The sequence below is a fragment of the Leptodactylus fuscus genome, chromosome 2, assembly GCF_031893055.1.
Source record: "Leptodactylus fuscus isolate aLepFus1 chromosome 2, aLepFus1.hap2, whole genome shotgun sequence".
NCBI lineage: Eukaryota > Metazoa > Chordata > Amphibia > Anura > Leptodactylidae > Leptodactylus > Leptodactylus fuscus.
In genome coordinates this window covers 45,749,234-45,768,102 of record NC_134266.1, presented here as the reverse complement: position 1 = coordinate 45,768,102, position 18,869 = coordinate 45,749,234, and the positions used below count along the sequence as shown (strand labels likewise).

Sequence of the window (18,869 nt, the reverse complement as noted above, 5' to 3'; positions counted from 1 at the left end):
TTCTATAGCCCCATACACATGACAGTGTATTATCACAGCCTCATATATGTGGGATTAAATGGATTCTATCATAGGAAACCCATAAAATTACCACTAAAACGTAGGAATAGCCTTAAGAAAGGCTATTCTTCTCCTATCTTTAGATGTCTTCTCTGCGCCACCGTTCGCTAGAAATCCTGGTTTTCTTTGCTATGCGAATGAGTTTACTTGCAGCACTGAGGGCGTCCCCTGTGCTGACTGAAAACTCTCCAGCGCCACCTCCTCATCTTCTGGCACGCCTCTTCTCTTTGGGATCTAAATCCCAGGCATGCGCAGTGTATATGCATGCAGTACACTCGTGTAAGCAGAAGAGTGCCAGAAAATGAGGCGGCCCTGGAGAGTTTTCAATCAGCGCAGGGAACACCTCCAGTGCTGCAAGAAAACTCATTTACATAATGAAGAAAATTGTGAATATCTATCGAATGGCAGCATGGAGAAGACATCTAAAGGTAGAAGAATGGCCTTTCTTAAAGCTATTCTTACGTGTTAGTAATTTTATGGGATTCTAATGATGGAATCCCTTTAAGCCTGGGGTAATACTCAGGACAGGTCCTATATCTGTCCATTTTGTAGCCCAGGTTCAGTGAGAGCAGTGCATGGGGGCAGGGGTGATACAAGATGTCATCCATATGCTGGGTGTCCATTTTTAGGGGTTTTTAGTTACCAAAAGGCAAGTTGATAAAGAGACCCCAGACCCCTTATACTATCCATTCTATGCATACATGTGTCCTGGATGTAAGTCTGGGCAGTAGTCACAGCAGGACCCATCACTCCTGCCCAAACTTACATCCAGGACACACATCATCCATAGCCATTCATTTGTAGTACACCCCTCCCAGCTGCCTATACCACTATTCACACCCTACTGCTCACAGCTCACCAAGTCCTCCCACTTACAAGACGCAGAAACGCGCCCAAATGCTTATATAGCCACCTAGCTCCGCCCCTTTCTTTTTCTAAGCCAATAGAGTCTGACGGAGCGGAAATGACAGCCAATCATAGAGGAGACGGTGTAAAGCCAATGAGATTCCCTGTAACATTGACCTCTAGTTTCGTGCTCTGTGATTGGCTGATGATATGTGCGGGGCGGGTTATCAGGAAGTAGCCGGTGCATGTTGTGGTTGAGCGCCTGAGACAGGCAGAGGATGCGGGGAGCTGCAGAGCGGAGGAGCCGGTGAGGAGGAGGAGGAGGCGGTGCCGCCGCCATGTAAGACGGAGCGGTGTGTTCCTTGTTATGTGAGAGCTGTACAGACGTCCGTACTGACACTGATGGACGCTGATATGTGAGAGGAGGACTCACTAGTGATGGTAATGGGGAGAGATAGTATAGTCACTGGTGCAAAGAAGAATGGAGCTGTCACCCAGATAACCAATCAGATCACAGCTTTCATAGGACAGGTGCTCTTTGGAAATGAAAGCAGCTACCTGATTGGTTGCTATGGGAAAGGCTTTACAGCATCCTGCATCTGTGCACCTAGGCTAAGGCCATGTGTGGACTATTGTGTGCATTGGTGTCTGTGTCAGCCATGTTTTTCACTCACTCATCCATCCATCTTAATGAATTGTCAGAGCCCTCAATTACAGACAGAGCTGCGCCATATAGTGTGGTCCGGGCACACGACCGTAAAAGCTACAGCAGCCACCGCAACTGAGGTTCCAGCCCTATTCATCTAGGCTAGAGGGGATTCTGGCCAGGATCAGAGATTGTTGGCCACCTTGCTGTTCTTTCACTCATGTTTGGGAGTAGAGTTGCATTTTGATCAAAACAAAAGTTGAGTAATGTCCGCCTTGAAGTCGCAAAGTGAAATATTTCACTAACATGAGTGAAGGAGTCGATGGGCAATCCAGCAATGTTTGGTCGAGGCCAAAATCACAGTGTAGCTCTAGCCTTGGACTTCATGCACACGTCCACATGTGCAGGCTATGAGGTTTCCAATGTTATTTGTTGGGGGGGGGGGGGGGGTTGTGAGATGTACTTGGCTGCAATGCCACCTTTTATTTCATAAGGGGGTTGTGTTGTCGCAGAGCAGGATAAGACCCGCTATGTAATTATCTGGATGGAGCCTTGGACTGTACATGTGCTTGAGGCCTTAGTCTAGGTTCTCTTGGAGGAATTTGGAGGTGGATTTCTTGTGAATCTACCCTTAGGCTGAGGCCCCACATTGCACAAATGCTGCTTTTTTTTTTTGTTGCAGATTTTGTTGTGGTTTTTTGAGCCAAAGCCAAGAATGGTTACAAAAGGAATGGGAACTCTATAAAAAGTTCTTATACTTCTACCTTTTGTTCAAGCCACTCCTGACTTTGGCTAAAAAAAAAGCAACAAAATCTGCAACAAAAAAAGCTGTGTTTCTGCAACATGGGGCTTCAGCCTTAGACTGTGTTCACAAATTGCAGAAACGCACCTTTTTTTTGTTTCAGATTTTGCGGCAGTTTTTTGAGCCAAAGTCAGGAGTGGCTTGAAAGGAATAGGAAACATAAAGGAAACTCTTTTACTTTCTGCTAAATCCACTTCTGGTTTTAGCCCAAGAAACTGCAGCAAAATTTTGCGACACAAAAAAGCAGCTTTTCCACATCATGTGACAACAGCCTTACATGAATTTCAGTGCAGAATATCCTTGGATATGTTTGAGGTATATTCTGCCTCCAAATCTCCTTAGACAAATTCTTTGCATTCATTTCAGTGGTAGATTTTTATCATTTTTATTTTTTTTTTTTATTTTTTTTTTTCTTCAGGTCAGTTCTGCCATTGAAAAAAATCAGAGGCAGAGAAGAAACCTGGCGAAGCGTTTTTTTAATTCAGGTCTTTACAAAAAGACTGCAAAAACTGCTAGAGGTTGTATGTGCCAGGCAGAAAAACCACTCTGCTTCAGAAAACATCTTTTAAAAACTGCAGAAATAAAAAAGCGTGAAAACTACAAGGGTGTGGGAAAAAAAAAAAACCACTTTCAAAATTTGCTCATTTGTTGTGGAAGGGAGGCAGATTAAGGTTGGAATTTGATGCTGACAGTATCTGGCTCAATTGTGGCGCCCTATTCCACTGTGTGAACATACTCTAAGCAGCCTGGTCGACCTTCAGGGTTAAGTAGAGTGGTTTGTTTTTTTTGTTTTTGTTTTTTAAAGGCAGCCTGCACTTAAACTAGATTCACACTAGCATTCGGTTCCATCCTTTGGGTCCATAAGGGGACCTGAAAGACTGTGGACCTGTCCGCTTAAGAAGTGAGTACATACGGAAACCTGCGGACCCCATAGACTATAATGTGGTCTTCCTGCTTTCTTCCCATTTTACACTGAAACTGGCAGACAGAAAAACTTTTCTCTCCACTGATTTTAAGCGGATTTTATGGCGGAGACTCCAATGCGAGTGTGAATCCAGCCTTACAAGCCTGCTGTGTTTGTGCATTGACAGCCATAACTGGTTACTTGATTTTTATTCTGTGTTTATGGAGCTTGAAAGCTGTTATTGATAAGTTTATTGTTAAGGGTTAATCATTAACTGAAGTACAAATAAATCCTATTCTGATATGACACAATGCACTGCCATGTAAGGAGCGGCAGTCACCTCTGTAACCTGTACAGAGCTGAAGCCAGAATGGTTGCCTGTAGCTTTGGCAGCATTTTGCAGCATTGGTGAAGTGCTGACATTGACCAGGAGTGGATTGAGCAGAAGGTAGAAGTATAAGAACTTGCTATACACCATATTTGCCATTCCTTTTGTAGCCATTCTTGGCTTTGGCTCAAAAAAGCGCAGCAAAAAAGCTGCTGGGGCCTTAGCCTTAAATGATCTCATGGATCTCCTGAAAGCACAAGCCAGCGAGCATATTAAGGAGTCATTTCTATGACCATAGTCATGTGCTGGCTGGGTTTTCTGCACTGACCATGGCTGTGTGAGTAGAAGTCACTGCATTGACCGGCTGTTTGGGCTTTCACTACATAGTAACTCGCTACGGTGCAGCAAGTCCCATTCACATGGCTGTGGTTAGTCCAGGAACCATGGACAGAACATGATTGTGTGAATGACCCCTAAAGAGCCAGGATGAGTTTTGTCTTTCATGCAGCACACTGAGCATTTGCCGATTGTTTTTGGGGTAGTGTTTGTCACTCAGGGTTTCCACAATCCCTGCCTCTTCGGGCCTCCAGATCACAACAGCAACAGGACTTGTCGCTCTTTCAGTAGTGAGGAAAAATTGAATTGCCCAAAGTAAACCTATCTGAGCCAAAGTCTAGCACTGGGCAAGGGTTATAGAAGCTTTACCTATCCCTGTACTAAAATTCTTTGAGGCAGGAGCAGCCTTAAGGGTAAGTTCACACAGGGTTTTTTTGTCAGAATTTTGAGGCCGTATCCGCCTCAAAATCCTGACCAAAAAGACGGCTTTGTCAGTTCTTTTTTCTGGGATCCATTTGTTCCGGCGACATGCTCATTCTTTCAGGCGGATTCGCCTCTTAACATTCGCCTGAAGACGCTCCCTCCCGACTCGACCCAGAGTGCGCGTCTGTGTGTGCAATGTACCGGCATCTAGTCGCAGCTACCCGGTATTTTGGTCTGGAACCTGAAGCGGCCTCCACCTCAGGTTCTGGACCAAAAAACCCTGTGTGAACTTACCCTCAGGGTTCCTAAAAGAGTGGAAACATTTAATAAAGTTGGGAATTGCTGCTAGGTGCACATGGTGAAATTCACCTAGCGAAGAAAAATATGGGCCTGTTCAGATGATGGAAAATGAACAGGTATCCAGTCAATGCTCAGCTGCAGATGAATGGGGCAGCATTTGTGACAAAAGCAGGGCGCTTATTTTTTTTATTTATTTTTTTGTTTGTTTGTTTGTTTTATGCCTCCTGCTTCATTGTTTGCAATGGGAGGCAGATTCAGGTTGGAATTTGGTGCTGATATTGAGACGGGATCTGGCGCAAAATCATCTCCAATTTCTGACTGTGTCCTGCTTGATCTTCACGCTAATCCCTCAAACCGCCTATTGAAGTGAACAGGAAATCTTCCTGTGGCCGATTTTTGCAGTGTATACAACCTCAGAATCCACTGTGTGAATTAGGCCATAGGCTCCATGTGCCATCCTATGATGGATGTAGCCGTGCTCAACAGATCCCATTGACTTATAATGATTCTTTATAGTTTCTCTTCTGTTGTCGGCCATTCTGATGGTATGGTATCAGAACGATGCCACTAGATGTCCTAAATTATAATATCCATTTACATAAGAAAATATTAAGGAATTGTTCCATTCCTGATATAAATGTGTATGGAAATCAGACCTTTATATAAGCCAGTTGCTATGGCAACTTAAAATATGTGTCTGGGCCCTTTCCCTATCTTGTCTGCACCCAGTATCATTGGCAGAGTCTGCACCATCTGTCCTGACAGGCACGGGGACACGTACTGTAGCGGCGAATGGTATCCCTGCTGATGGCGCTCTGTACAGGCAGCAGCCCTGACATACATGTACTTCTCCCTGCCGCCAAGGAGTATGGGTATGGTCAGTAAAGGGTTAAGATGGTGCCAACCTCACCTATTATTGATGTCAAAGGTAATAACCCCAGAAGCCGTCGCACAGAGGCCGCACAGCTCGCACAGAGGTCGCACAGAGGCCGCACAGCTCGCACAGAGGCCGCACAGCCTCGCCCTGCATTCTTTAGCCTAGTTACACCCTACTTTAGCACATAAGAGTCACTGTAGCTCCGGCAGTTCTGGAAGTCTTGCATTATATTCATAACACAGTATAGTTTTGAAGCTCATGGTAGAGCTTAACTGTGATATTTTGGGAGTGTTTTTTCTGTACTGATAGCAGTCACCTGGAGGGGAACACTGGGATGGGCTGGATACAGAAGTATAGAAAAGGAAGAATTCCCAGATAGTCCCGTACACACCTAGTCTTTATTGCATTACATTAAGTGAAAGGTGTCACATGGGTGCTGAAGGTTACATCCACACCGATTAGATACTAAAGACTTAGGCTGGGTTCACACTAGTGTTCTAGCCTCTCCATCCCAGATTCTGCTTAAAACCAGGGGAGAGAAAAGTCCTTCAGTGGAAACCCGGCGGACTCCATTATAGTCTATGGGGTCTGCGGGTTTTCGCATAGAACCACTTTTTAAGCAGATAAGTTTTCTGCCTTTTGGGTCTCCAAGTGGAACTGAGGGATGGAAACCCAAACACTAGTGTGAACCTAGTACTACCCACTAGTGGCGCCCCCATCACTCACAGTATGTGGGCCTTAGATGTGGCCACAGTGCCTGGACTTATCTGTTCCCAGCTACAATTGCCCCTCCTCCATGATTGTGGCTCTTGATATTTTACGCTGGGTTCACTGCAGCGCTGGTTGTACATTCGGGGATTTCGTTCCTCTCTCAGCATTTTTCACCCTTTTCGGGCAGAAACCACAGAGACCCCATTATAGTCTATGGGGTCTGTGGGTTTCCCAAGGTAAACACTTTTTTAAAAAAAATAAACAATTTTTTTATACGGATTAGGTTTCCATTCGGGGGTCCCCAAGCAAACCCCTTGAGTGGAAACCTGAATGCAAATGTAAACTGGGCCTTAGTGGCCGACCTGCTTCCATGTAGTGTACTATTGCATCGTATGCAGTTTATTTCTACAAAACAGATCAGTAGAAGTATATGGTTTTGGTTTTTTTGCTTCTTGTTTTATATTTTTGTGTATTTGCTCCACAGATCCACACAGTGAGCGGGGAGATCTCTGCCACCAGTCTCACCATGGCTCACAGCAGAAGGGAAGGAAGCAAGGGCTGCAGCAATAGGAACTCTTTACGGACTACAGAACCTGAGCGCCCTCCTCGTAGGACTCATAGCATATGCATGGTCTCAGACTTTTTTTACCCTAATATGGGTGGGGTGGAAAGTCACATTTATCAGCTTTCACAGTGCCTGATTGAACGAGGACACAAGGTTATAATTGTCACCCATGCTTACGGGGATAGGAAAGGAATCCGCTACCTCACCAATGGTCTGAAGGTGTATTATTTACCTTTAAAAGTCATGTATAACCAGTCTACCGCCACCACGTTATTGCACAGCCTACCTCTCCTCAGGTATATATTTGTAAGGGAACAAGTCTCTGTGGTCCATTCGCACAGTTCTTTTTCTGCTATGGCCCATGATGCTCTCTTTCATGCCAAGACTTTGGGACTCCATACGGTCTTCACCGACCATTCTCTGTTTGGATTTGCAGACGTTAGCTCTGTACTCACCAACAAACTTCTTACAGTGTCCCTATGTGATACAAACCATATCATCTGCGTGTCTTACACCAGCAAAGAAAACACTGTGCTCCGAGCAGCCCTGGACCCCGAGATTGTCTCTGTGATTCCAAATGCTGTGGACCCGACAGACTTCACTCCAGACCTACAGAAGGAAAAAAGTAATAAAATCACTATCGTCGTGGTCAGCAGACTTGTTTACAGAAAAGGTAAAAGAACCGCTCTCAGTATTTTATGGTAGAGGTTTCCTGCAATAAAAAAAAAAATGCTTAAATGGGGTTTTTCATGTTATAATGTCATGGCATATGGCTAGGATCTGAGAATACTGGACTTGGTCTTGGCTAGCCACTGTGCAGGGAATTGCAACACAGTCCCATCCAATGGAGCTGTATCTGTTATAGCTTAGGCTGGGTTCACACTATAGTAGGTGTCCGACAGCTAGTGTCCGTAGTTAATGTCCGCGCAAGATTTTAGCAACGGACACTAGCTGTGTCCGTTTACAATTTCCATTCATTTAAATGGATATTATGTTGTGTCCGTTTGCATCCATGACAGAAAAATCCTACATGTAGGTATATATGGGGATGTTCTTGCAGGGTTCGGAGTAGACCACCCATACGTATGTAGTCAACAGGCGGTCTGGAATTAGTTAAAGTACTGGTGGGCAGAATTACTTTTTTAGCTTCCACATGCACCAAACCGAATCCTAAAGTGCTGACTTTGCTTTCCCACACCGTTAATGTGTGATAGACTTTTGCATGCATTTACTTATTTCTGTATTCATTTTCTTAAGGTGTGGATTTACTTGGTGGTATCATTCCTGAAATGTGTCAGAAATACCCTGAGCTGCACTTTCTTATCGGAGGAGAAGGGCCGAAGAGAATCATTTTAGAAGAAGTAAGGGAAAGGTACCAGCTCCATGACAGGTAAAGCACACTGCATTGTTCGCGCTATATATGTGTGATGTATAGGAGTCCAGATCTCAATAGAAACAACAGAACACAGAAGAAAAGACCTGAGATGAGGGCAGATCACATGGCTGCAATATGGCCACCTGTCGGGTTCTGTGCTAATCCTAGTTTTGTGCAGTAAATAAGTAGGAAGTCCTCGTCGCAAAAACTGCATTTTTTTCCAGTGATAAAAGAGATTAAGGAGAATGTTGGGCATAGATGGCTCCTGCTCTACATAGAATGTCTTTATATATTTTTCTCTGTTTTAATGGTGATTTGAGGCCAAATAGATGAAGGGGTTTATAATGGGGTCGTAAGGTATCTGTTGTTTTTTCCCTGATATTGCTGGACTTTCAGGACTTTGCCACCTCCCAATCCAGATTGGGTCTGCTATAAGACTCGTTGATTGCCAGCATCCAGTCAAAGCTCAAGAGTCAGAATAAAGTGGGACAATATAAAGGGACACATCAAATCAAGTTAGGGAAAACCATAGGCACTCCAGACCATCTCCTACCCCTCTTGACAAGAAGGGATTAGAGATTAGCGAACACTGTTCGGAACAGCCGTTCCGAACAGCACGCTCCCATAGAAATGAATGGAAGCAGAGGGGCCACACGGTGGCTCAGTGGTTAGCCTTGCAGCGCTGGGTCCTGGTGTTCAAATCCCACCAAGGGCATAAAACCATCTGCAAGGAGTTTGTATGTTCTCCCCGTGTTTGCATGGATTTCCATCCCATATTCCAAAGACATACTGATAGGGAAAAATGTACATTGTGAGCTCTATGTGGGGCTCACAATCTACCAAAAAAAAAAGAAATGAATGGAAGCAGAATGGTGCTTCCATTCATTTCTATGGGAGCGTGCTGTTCGGAGCGGCTGATCCAAACAGTGTTCGCTCATCTCTAGAAGGGATGTATAGCCGTCTGCATTGAAGGAGCAGTAGACCGGGTTGCAGGGACATTACACCATGGCCCCCATACTTTGTGAAATTTGTAAGGGCATCCTCTCCTCTTGTATACAATCTGATTAAAGGGAAGGATGGAGTTAAAAAGCTTCTTCCACAACCACACCGATGGGGTTGGGGAGCCAGCCAACATAGTGCAATGGCCTTTCGAGCATAAAACAAGGACTCCTGCAAAAAGATTCTGACATGGTGCTGCCAGACCTCCTCGTTCAGATTGCCAAAAAGACACTGGAGTAAACTGCATCCGCATAGAAAAAACCTCTGTTAGGAGATCAGACTTACAGGACTTCTTCATCATCATTTTCAGGCATAAGTCTCTGGCATAGATGTGAACAGTCTCAGCAGCTCAAACATGATATTACAGGGCTGTGGATTAGGAGACCAGTTTGGGGTAATTTGAAGTTAGATAAAAATCTACCAGCTCTTAAAAAATATGATTTATTGTCATTAATTAGATGTATAGTTTTTAATGAATTACAGGAGCTTTACTACTAGTCTCAGCCATTCCTGTAGGGTACTTTGAAGGACAATATGTGTAGTGAATGGGATTTAACCAAATCTTTAATACACACCGCTGGATAAACCCACAGTGCAAACTGTCTTGCGCTTTGGGTCCTGAACTAAGCAAGTCAAGTTTTCTATGGATTCAGTGCGATTTTCAACTCTTACAGGCCCGCCCTAAAAACCAGTTATCAGCTGCTCATTGCAGAGGTGGATCTGCAATGAATATCCCACATTGCACCCAGCACATCAGTGTCCCCTCCATTGCTACGATCTCTACACTTCTAACATGATGTGCTAGTCTGATGCCTAAGAGTTCTTCATATCCAAGATCGAGGTCTGACAGATGGAGAATTTGGAGCTTTACAGTCTGTTCTCAATGCTTCATGAAAACTGATGGAGGAAAACAACATAATGCAGAACTGCAAACCCATCAGCCCGGAGACAGTCATGTATCACACGTGAATATCAGGGCGCTTTCCTCTTTATTAGCTGCAGTGATACGAGGCGCTGGTTGTCAGCTTTTCCTTTCTGAATCATATAGAACCTTTATCCAAATCAAAAAAAGATAAAAATCCCAATAAATCAAATGTACTCAGAGGCATGTACATGTTCAATTGTTTATGATCACATGACCTGGCATTAGGTATATTTGTATGAAAAAAGTATGTGAACCTATGTTTTCAGTAACTACTGTGATTCCTCCCCCCCCACCCCCCCATGGAGGGTAGCTTCCTATAGAATTATGCATGGTGTGCAAAAAAATAATAACTTAAGAGAATAATCTGAGATTATGTTTTTAGGATTTTTTGCAAATCATGGATTATTTTATGGGAAATTACCTTCCAAAAGATGGCCCTACAGCGTGTTCCTCTTTTCGACCAATGGGGTCTTGTATGTATATTCCCAGCTATCCTGTGGATGGTTCATAAATTGGCACAACCTCTTTATCTCTTACACATTAGAAGAGTCAATATTTCTACGGTATATAGGGATTCCCTGGTTTGGTCCTACTCTTTTCTAAATGTGGGACTATTGGGATTTCACTAACTATATCATAAAATGTTTTCACTGACAATATTTATTTAAAGAGTATTATGGCAAAATATTATATATATATATAATTATATAAAAATTTTTTTTTTTTTTTTTTATTCTTTAGAGTTCGACTCTTAGGTGCTCTAGAACATCACCAGGTGAGGAACGTCCTCGTGGAGGGAGAGATATTCCTGAATACGTCCCTTACTGAGGCCTTCTGTATGGCCATTGTGGAAGCGGCTAACTGTGGATTACAGGTATCTTTAACCTTTTGCTATCTTAGGCCATATACACTCCCATGACCATGGTGGTTTTTACTGTCCACTAAATACATCTACATTCTGCAAAAAACATGTCTGTCTTGCATTAGGATGTCATCTGCAATCACGGATCCGTAAAAAGACTTGTATGATCCCCTACACTTGTATGTGTGAGTCTGTGCTGCAAATATGGGCATGAATAGGAGCTGCTTCATATTTTGTAGGTGGTTTCTACAGCCCAGACACTTATCAGTAAAAACTACACGTGTGTATGGGGTCATAGAAATGAATGAGTCTGTAAACTATATGTAATTGGTTTGAGGGGATATCGTCACTTCTTAAGGAGAGACTACCATGTAGGTGTGTGGAGTCTTATTAAGCCATAGGTGCTCCACTGAGGGATCATGGGAAGAATATGCAAATCTGTCTTCCATGATGTAAATAGGAAGGAGTGATGATATCCCCTTAAGCCTGTCTAGAAGTCTCTCACCTCTGCCAGGTCAGTCTTCTCTACGCCGGGCTGAAGAGATCCAAATAGATCGAAACAGCTGTCCTTGGCTGAGAAACTGTACTTGGTAAAATCCCACATCATTGCAGCAAAGGCCTCTGGGAAGGATGTGCATGATGTTAAAGGGAGCGCCCCCTTGTGGGCTACATGACTGAGGCACTGTCTTCCTATTTACATCATGGAAGACAGATTTGCTTATTCTTTGTATGTAATTGTGTAGTGTATACTGAAAACAATTGTGGTTGTGTGCATGAGGCCTTAAACTGTGAAACCTAAAATTCAGATGTAGCAGAGACAAGATTGTCATTTGGTACAGCCAATGTTAACAATATTATATAAATATAATATAGTGAACCCACTATTTCTGGGGGCCCCCTGACTTCCCCTAACAGCTCATGTCAAGGGAAGGAGAGATTGGGTTTGAATTTTTGCATGGCTGATCCTTTGTTCCACTTAGGGCCATGCCACAGGTCTCTGGAAACTTCATCTTTTCTCCACATTGAAAACACACGCAAGCTTGGCTGAGTAGAGTGTTCATGTGCGGTGATATAACTGATGGACTAATACTCAACCACGGTTTATAGGCTGTCAAGCATGAGCAGGATTGTGCGCTGTCCAGGATGACCATGGATGTCATGTGTCAGCTATTATCCCTAAGCCCTAAGGCTAGCCATGCCCAGGAACTCTTTTGAGAAGACCATGTTTTCTATACTGCTGTATATCGGCCACCATTGTTCACAGCATGTTCATATTGCAGGTGGTGACCACTAAAGTGGGAGGGATCCCTGAAGTCCTACCTGACAACTTCATCATCCTGTGTGAACCCTCCGTCAGGTCTCTCTGCAACGGTTTAGAGAATGCTATTGCCAAGTTACGGGCCGGAACGTTACCAAGTCCTGAAGCTATCCATAATGCTGTGAAAACTTTCTATACATGGAGGAATGTCGCTGAGAGGACTGAAAGAGTGAGTGAAGATCGGAGCTCTTTCTCATATACATACTTTATATTTTTAGTATGTTAGGGAGTGTTCACACTACCATCGGTGTCTGACAGCTAGTGTCCACTGTTAATGTCTGTTCAAAATCTTGTGCAGACACTAGCTGTGTCCATGACATTTTGCATTCATTTAAATGGACATCGGGTGCGTTCTTCTACCGACATGTAGGTTTTTGCTGTCCGCTTGAAAAGTCAGACATCTTTGGGAAAAGACAGTTAAGGACAGGCACGGACCGTAAAAGAATGCACCCGATGTCCATTTAAATGAATGCAAAATGTCATGAACACAGCTAGTGTCCGCTGCTAATGTCCGCACAAGATTTTGAATGGACATTAACAGCGGACACTACCTGTCGGACAGCGACGGTAGTGTGAACGCCCCCTTACATTTCTGAAGCTGCAAGGATGTGCTCTCTATCTGCATATGGTAAGTAGTGATGGATGGCTCGGTTACCCTGGCATTTATCAGAAGGAAAGCTTTATAGTGTTGGTTGATTTGGGGCACACCTTTAATGGATCCATCACAGCGTCATAGCTATAACACTGGTATGAACAATGCCTTATTCATGACATAGAGCCAGCTGTGCAGGGAACTTCACCCAATACACTTGCCTGGAGTTTTTTTGTAGTCCCCCTGGCCAGTATGTGGGTGAGTGTTATGGCGTCCCAGAGGTCAGACCTCCTACTAATCTTGATCTGATAGCATAGTCTGTGCCTTTACTACTTAGGATTGGAATACCCCATAAAGTGAACTTCCAGTACATGTGTATTACCTGGTTCAAATATCTGCTGTCCCTTTTTTAATCTTTGCAGTGCAGTTCCACTGACTCAAAGCCCCCTTGTTTTCCCTTGTTCTGTATACAGTATGTCAAGACTCTGATGGCATGTATGGGGTAAGAAAATAAAATGAGCCTGGCAGCTATGACCACCCCCTATCACAGGTGTGACCTTTATGACCACGCCAATGTAGTCTGTTGTGACAAATTCACCAAATGCATTATAATGTATAACTATAGGTCCATGTTATTCAACCACACTTCTACATGACTTCTTTTTCCATAGGTGTATGATCGCGTGGCTGGAGAAACTGTTCTTCCTATGAGAGAAAGGCTCGAGAGGCTGGTAAACCACTGTGGCGTTGTCACGGGCTCAATCTTTGCCCTCCTTGTAGTCATCTGTTTCTTAATTCTAGTTTTTCTACGATGGACAACCCCTGACTTTTTGATTGACATTGCAGTGGATGCTACAGGCCCTAAAGCAGCGTGGTCACAGCAGAACTGTGCTGAAAAAAACAGAAAGAAATCACCAGTAAATCAATAAGACGGAAAATCTTCTCCTACAAACAGTTTTGATAGTCTTGGAGAGTCCCCTGCAAGATAAGATGGATGACTTTGGTTTTATGATATCACTTGCAGCCTTTCAAGTATTTTTCAAGAATCAATGCTGACTACACCATTGTAGTACATGTAGTTTCTGACATTTCCTCCATTGTAGGTTTGACTTCAGGTGTCACCTGTCCAAACCAAATGATGACTATTCATCCATGTTCAATGTGACGTTTCAGTCTTGACATAGAGACTGAAACCTCCATATAGAAGGAACTGTTTTATTGCACTGTAATATGGAAGGCAAAGCGCACACATCCATTTAAGGGGGTTTTCCAGGGCTTTCATATTGATGACCTATCTTTAGGATAGGTCCGCAGTATGTAAGGGCTAGTTCACACGGTAGTGAAATGTGGCAGATTTTGACAGGGAATCTGCCACATGTAGACCGCTAGCATTTTTTTTTCCACTAGCAGAAAAAAGAAGCGCCATGACCTTTCTTCAGGAGGATTCCGCCTGAGGAAACCAACGTGACTCAATGAGAGGCGGAAAATCTGCATCGCGGTATTTGACACAGTTTTGGCAAAAAACCACGACGCATTTTTTTTCAAGGTCCCTTCGCTGTGCTGGAGGAAAAAACTCAAAAATAAAACCACTCCAAAAAGCGCTTCATGTCAAAAAACACTCCAAAAAACGCTGCCTATTTCCTGAAGCGGATTTTTTCCTGACCAAATTCCTCGACCACCTTACAATGTGTGAACTAGCCCTAATGGGGTAGGGGGGGAGTTGTCCCCTACAGATCAGTTGGTTAAAGAGGCTGCAGCATTCAGGTGAGCGTGGTGACATTTTCACTGAATAATAAGCACCGCTGTACATATTGTAGGGCCTGTGCTTGGTATTGCAACTCAGCCCTATTCATGTGGTACCATGTGACTAATGGATGTGACATTAGCACAGGTTAAAGACTGCAGTGCATGAGACCCCTTTGAACAGCTGATCTGTGGAGGTTCTGGGTGTCAGACATGCATACAGTATAGACAAAACTCCTATAAGGTTCTGTGTTTCAAGCCCTTTGTCTTATACTGTACATTAAGAAAAGCTTCCTTGTATATGTAAAATGTATCCATAGGGCTCCACTCACCCCACACAGGCCTGAGAGTAGCTGGTTGTTATGTTGTAGGCATAACTTTTTTTCTATTCTATAGAAGAGCACAGAGAGCCACCATGAAAATAGTATACATATACAGTGAGGTATATTCAATGGCCGCCTTCACAGGGGAAATCTCATACTGCGAGCCTAAGACAGCGGCGAGTGCTTATTCCTGCCATTGTATAATTGCACAGTGATAAGAAATCCTTCATTTGTGACCTAAGTGGATTTGTAAATCCATTTGGGTAATTTTCATACAAGCATATCATAAATGCATTTTGTCTGTATTAGTTAAGTGTCCTGGCCTGACTGACGGCATGGCAGACACTTGTAACGCTGTTGGTTAGGCCATTTGTCCGGCGGTCAGGTTGTAATATGGGTGCAGTAATGGAAAACTCCTCTCTGCATGACTCCAGTACATACAGGCACAAGGCTGTGCATACAGGCAGCTGGAAGTCTTCGTCGAAACTTATCTTTGAATAGGGTTAAAGCTGCCAGACACGTTAGGTAGATGTCGGATAACTCTGCCAGTTTTGGCAGACCTGGTGGATTATCCATTGTATACGGTGGTGTCATGACTCCAAAGATATCAAGGCATGTTGTATTGCCTGATCTCAACTGGTTTGGGAAAAGTTGGTTCTGATATCCCAATCCCCTTCTTGGCACCAAATATTGTTTCCCCCATAATATCAGGACATTTGATTGGACTTTGGGCTCTTTTGGTTTATATAAGGAAATGTCCTACTGCTGCACTGAATCACACTGGTTGGAATGACAACCTACACGATGGGCTTATTGAGATACTACTAGTGTTACGTATGGAAGGCTTCAATGGGTGCGAGCTGCTTACACTCCTATTACTTACATTCTGCTTGTAACCAAAAGTCTGTGTATAGTGCGTTACCTTTTATAATGTGCTGCTCCTACTAGTGACCACTGACGTGAGAAAAGCCATGTTTCTACAAAGAGGTTTATACATCTATACATGCCATATGTGTATTATATGACTTTTTGCACTGTTTTAATCTTTATGGGATCAATGCTAGATATTTATCAGAATACATATATATTTATTAATAAATGGCATCTACATCTTTTTATATTTAGCTATAGACTTCAGAAATATCTGACCATGGCACAATCCAGGTCTTAGAATACTATAAAATGTACTGAAATGAGATGGTTTTAAAGGGGTCGTCCACTTTCTCTAGGGCTTACCTTACTACACACTCCATTTGTTGGGGAAAGCGGACAACCCCTTTAATATAAATGCACTGTATTACCATAAAATACACTCGTTTTCATTCCCCCCCCCCCCATACCCTTTATTTTCTGCTTTTATAACAGTCATGTCGGGTCTTGGTAAATACTTGTATTCCCCACAGAATAATAATTCTGGAGATTCTTACAACTCCACATTGTGCAGTTCCTCTGGCGTTCCTCCTGTTAATGTAAAAATAGTTTGACAGCTGGGTGTTACCCGTTTACTTGTGAACAGGGTGTCCCCTTGACACGAGAGGTAAGCATCCTTCGGCACTCCAGCTGCGTCGAAATTATTCGCCTCTATAGGAGTTCCAAAAGGAGTGAGTGTGCATGCTGGGAGTTGTAGTTTCCCAATTGCTGGAGTGCCAAAGGCTGCCTATCTCTGCCCTGCACGCTCTTATACTGTCCATTTGGTGCTGACGGTGGCACGCTGTGCTGAGACAAACTCTGTTGACCAGTTGAGTAACACCCGGTTGTCAATTAACTCATACAATTCTGGGAGGAATAACAGAGGCCCAGAAAAAGAACAGAGTCTGAAGAAGAGACTCCAGAATTGTTATAGTGTGAGGAATCCAAGTATTTACTAAACCAGACCAGTCAAGAGATGACCAGTCCCCTTTTAGGGCTAATTCATACGGGGTTCTGCGTGAACACATTTCATCGCCACTTTCCGCTCTGGATTAGGCCCAAATGAATGGGCCTAGCCCGGAGGGTGGTGTTGGGAGGCAGATGCCGGGGCTTAATCAGCTGTAGAATTGAAGAAAGGGCAGCTCGTGTTTTGTTTTTTTTTTTTTGGTTTTTTTTTTTTGAGTAGGGACAAACCGCTCATGGAAAAAGGAAATGAAGGCTCCCATTGATTTCAATGGGAGACTGCAGGATTTTGACGTGGATTCTGCATCAAGATCCTAACCATTTTGCCCCGTGTGAACTAGCCCTTAAAGGAACATTCAAGGTAAAGCTGAGTGATTGCGTTATATCTAGTACAGGGTCAGGGGGCGGAGCATGACACAAGGATTCTCTTTGGTTTTCTTTGAATCTTTGTCATGCTCCGCCCCCTCAGACCCTGCACCAGGCATAACACCGTGAATCAGCTTTGCCTGTACTGTTCTTTTAACAGATTGAAGGTAAATTGCAGTCTACGATAAAAACTATAGTTTGTAGTTTTCTCCTTTGTCAGATTCCAGGTATACCGACCATAAGCTTTTCTGAGGTAGGGGATGACCCTCCTTGCTTAAAGCCCCCAGGGGCAGAACTAACTGGTGTGGTACATGGACTACTGAGGATTGAGGGGGTCTATCTGTTTACCGAGTGCCAGGGACCCCACTAGTACAATATTGGGTTACATCTCAATAACTGTGCTTTTTGTGCAACTTAACGGGAGACTGTTTGCAAATGGTTTCCTGCTGTACATATCTCTTATGTGAAAGATGGCGTATTATTTGTACAATGTTCACACAATCGATCATTTTCTTTCATACATAGGCATATAACCTTTTCTATTCTGTGCTGCTTATTTACTATGGAGAGTCAGTGATGTTGACCTTCTATTTAGGACCCTATGCAATTTAAACCAAGTGCAAAGTATGGAAATCTACCTGTTGAGATGGTGTGAAGCGTCCAAACCCGTTTTAGAACAATTTTTTTTTTGCTTTCCAAGGTTAGTTTTATGGCCCAAGGCTAGTACCAGGAGGCTTACTAGTTCTTATACTGCTTGGGCTTGTATAGTGACTTTGATCATAGAGTTACAAGTCGCAAAATGAACAAAATCTACCCTGTAACCCTACCCTAAGGGTTCTCTAATTGTATCAAGTGAATCGGTGTGAGTGCACTATCTGGTAATGGTTTTTTTTTGTTTGTTTTTTTCTTAAATTTGTTTATACAACTGTTTTGTTATAATATGTCAGAAATGTAATAAAAGTATATAAAAATATCTGATGTCATTGATGTGTTAATTCTGTGGCTATTAAAGAGGGCCTGTTACCAAGTCAGAAAACCCAATGACATACATCATCTGATAGGTGCTGTCATCCTGAACATGTTGGTGTTTATCCAAATCTGTTCAGCCATTCCAAAGATATAAGCCCTTTTAGTGTTGCTGAAAATTACGATGTAATAGCCAAGTGGGCGGTAACACTGTGGTTTCTCTGGGGATGGAATCACTGTGTGCTGTATGTCATGCAGTGTTTCCGCCCACTTGGCCAATTTGCATTATTGTTAATAGGGCTTATATCTTTGGAACAGCTGAACAGATTTGGATAAACAAAACGCCAAAATGCTCAGGGTAACTGTATCATATATAGATGTTTCTCTAATAACAAGCCATGAATTATCTCTGATATGAAAGCTCTTCTCAAGGGAAAAAAAAGCGAGTCTTCAAATCTGGAGATAAGGAATGCCTTGGGCTTGTGCAAAAGGAGCTGAAGTGACAGATTAGGGAGGGAAAAGCCAATTACAGGAGGAAGATGGAGCAGCAAATGGCTGAAGGATGTGTTGGTAAAGTTTGGAATAGTCTTAAGGCAATATCTGGTCACAGTCAACCAGTCTCCCAGGCAGAAAGACACAAAATGGCTTCATGAACTAAATCTATTCTTCAACACATTTGATCACACATCATCTCTGCCCACCCCAGCATGCCATTTAACCGCCTACCCCC

At 43.3% G+C, this 18,869-nt stretch overlaps 1 protein-coding gene across 1 annotated transcript; it reads left to right on the top strand.

Annotated features, from left to right (window-relative positions):
- Positions 1-1,123: 1,123 nt before the first annotated feature.
- On the top strand, positions 1,124-14,102 carry PIGA (phosphatidylinositol glycan anchor biosynthesis class A). The gene is made up of 6 exons (XM_075262617.1): positions 1,124-1,213; positions 6,718-7,471; positions 8,056-8,188; positions 10,839-10,971; positions 12,240-12,446; positions 13,541-14,102. Exons 2-6 carry the CDS (start codon positions 6,760-6,762, stop codon positions 13,796-13,798), a joined length of 1,443 nt encoding a protein of 480 aa, XP_075118718.1. The 5' UTR covers positions 1,124-1,213; positions 6,718-6,759; the 3' UTR covers positions 13,799-14,102.
- Positions 14,103-18,869: the final 4,767 nt, after the last annotated feature.